We start from the raw sequence: 2,550 nt of genomic DNA, 5'->3' as shown, positions 1-2,550 counted from the left end.
TTAAATTTACTTGAAATGAAAATAGGAGGGTAAAAATATGTCCGTTTAGTTTAACTGTTAAATCGAGTTTTTACACCATAAAAGTTCCACATACTACTACTAGCTAGGCAATATGAAAAAAAAAAAAAAAAAAAGTGTTCTCACAAGCTTGATTGAGCTACCCTATTTTGCTTTTGATCTTCTTGGCAACACCAGCAATAAAAGAGCACCTTGCTTTGTGACTATAAATTTCAAACTTCAACGAATCAATTTAAATAAACTTCTTTCCAAACGCAAACTACTCATGTAGTAGCATATTAGACGTGTCTAAGTTCATTGGGTGGATCACGAACAAGATCAACCAGGCAGAATATATTGAGGCAAAGATAAAAATTATACGAGGACAAATGTACCAAAAACACCCTTTCAAATGTAAACCAAAATTGGAAATAACAGCATTGTTTAATCAAATGACCTAAAAAGAACAACTTTAGAACAAAACAAACTCATACTCAAGCCTGAACCGTCTCAGGTGCTGCCTCCTCAGTGGTGTAGACAATAACCTTACTAGCAGGTTTTGACAAGATATCAGCGTATTCTTGGAAAGGAGATTTAGTGAAGCGAGTCTCCTTCCAGAAGTCTGGAGTAAGGAAACCGTATGTCTTCATTAAACAATCGAAGGTTGCCTGCATAGAAGAAAAACATTGATCACCAAAAGTTCAAACAAATGCAAAACCAATTGACACAGGAATGCGCTTGACTGAGTATGCAAACACTTAGGAAGAACTTGTAATTTGAAACATGGCATAACATTTATGTGGCTATAAAATCACATAATTAATGATAAAATGGAAAACTATAAGTTAATAGAAAGGCGAAGAATGACTAGAAAGGAAAAGGAAAGTGTCCCATAAAATAGGACAGGAGGAGTAGTACAGCAACTGAAGTTCTTCTCTAGAGCAGAGTAGTTCACAACCTCGCATAAGTTTCATTATGTAAAGACAATCTCAAGTGCAAAAACTACAGATGGCAAACCCACTAGTTCTAAAGTTAAAGCATTCTTTTATTGTTACGCCCAAAGACAATTCTCAAATTCAACCAAGACATAAAGTGACATGTTAGGTATGTTTTGATTTTTCTCAAATATCTTTCTTAAACAATGCCATGTACTCCAACTCTCATAACAAAAAACTAACCACTATCATACACAACATCAGCTTCGGAAATCCTAATGAGTAATGAGTTCAACTTGGGCTAATTTATGAATAGAGCAAAAATTGAACCACTTTCTTGTATATAACAACATAATTAATGAGCTCAGCATTAGCTTCAGAAATGCCAATTCAATTGGTTTATAACATACTAATTGCATTTCCGTTGGTTTATAATTAATCGCATTTCAATTGATTTTATAACATACATTTCTACCTATGCTAACCTCACGCTAGAATTAAACAGGAATAGCATAGGTGAATCAAGGATCCAGATTCAGAGTCGACAGGAACAATTATATAGCTTTTCTAATTTTTTTCGCAAGCTAATCCGAGCCAAAAGCAATTAGTTGAATTGAACACACAACAAAAAGCCAGATCACAATTAAAGAAAGACTAAAATAAAAAACGAACCTTGACAAAGTTGCCGAGGGTTTTGGTGGATCCACGAGAAGAGGTAAAAACATCCTCAATACCAGCAAATTGCAACACCTTTTTAGGAACCCTAGCCGCCACAATACCAGCACCACGCGGAGCAGGCACCATACGCACAGTCACAGACCCACATTTCCCTGTAACCTTACACGGCACGGTGTGCGGCTTTCCAATCTTGTTACCCCAATAACCCCTCCTCACTGGAATCACAGAAAGCTTAGCCAATATAATCGCGCCACGTATAGCAGTCGCTACTTCTTTCGAACATTTGACGCCTAATCCCACGTGTCCATTTCCGTCACCGACAACAACGAAAGCCTTGAATCGGGTTCTCTGTCCGGCCCGTGTTTGTTTCTGAACGGGCATGATTTTCATCACTTCGTCCTTTAGAGATGGACCGATGAGTGTGTCTATGATTTGGTACTCCTTGATTGGTAGTGAATGCAGGTAGATTTGTTCCAATGAACGGATTTTGCCGTCTTTCACGAGTCTTCCAAGTTTGGTGACTGGGACCCATTTTTCCTCTTCGGTTTCACGGCGTGGACGGCGGCCTCCACGGCCACGACCACCACGGTCTCCGCCTCTTCCACCACGACCACCGAATCCACGGCCGAATCCTCCTCTTTCAGCCATGCTTCTTGCTGTTTAGCTCAGGGTTTTGCTAAATGCTGGAGAGTGTAAAAGTGGGCGTGAGATGAAAAAAGAGGGGTTTATAAGCACTAGGGTTTCGTAATTGGGCTTGGAGATATTGATTCACATTGGTGATGACAAGGTCCGATAGGCAGATAGGTGGAACTTTCAGCCTGACTTCAATTAAGTGTGCGATATAGAGTTTTACGTTGGTTGGCCCAATTCATTATCATAATTAGTAAAGCCCAGTTTCATTTCCTCTTTTCTATCAAGGGATCCAAATTCATTCTCCTTT

General features: G+C 39.0%; 1 protein-coding gene across 1 annotated transcript; it reads right to left on the bottom strand.

Annotated features, from left to right (window-relative positions):
- Positions 1 to 333: 333 nt before the first annotated feature.
- Positions 334 to 2,329, bottom strand: LOC109205146 (40S ribosomal protein S2-3-like). The gene is made up of 2 exons (XM_019367823.1): positions 1,605 to 2,329; positions 334 to 665 (listed from the first exon to the last, which is right to left on the bottom strand). Exons 1-2 carry the CDS (start codon positions 2,256 to 2,258, stop codon positions 492 to 494), a joined length of 828 nt encoding a protein of 275 aa, XP_019223368.1. The 5' UTR covers positions 2,259 to 2,329; the 3' UTR covers positions 334 to 491.
- Between the last annotated feature and the right edge of the window lie 221 nt (positions 2,330 to 2,550).

This window comes from Nicotiana attenuata, unplaced genomic scaffold, assembly GCF_001879085.1.
Source record: "Nicotiana attenuata strain UT unplaced genomic scaffold, NIATTr2, whole genome shotgun sequence".
Taxonomy (NCBI): Eukaryota; Viridiplantae; Streptophyta; class Magnoliopsida; order Solanales; family Solanaceae; genus Nicotiana; species Nicotiana attenuata.
This window is presented reverse-complemented; position numbering and strand designations above follow the sequence as displayed.

What these genes read in the sequence shown, in the direction of transcription:
- LOC109205146 (XM_019367823.1), bottom strand. Translation starts at nt 2,258, where the DNA reads ATGGCTGAAAGAGGAGGATTCGGCCGTGGATTCGGTGGTCGTGGTGGA. An exon ending in CCCTCGGCAACTTTGTCAAG is followed by an intron (nt 666 to 1,604) that starts GTTCGTTTTTTA and finishes TCTTCTATGCAG; the next exon opens with GCAACCTTCGATTGTTTAAT.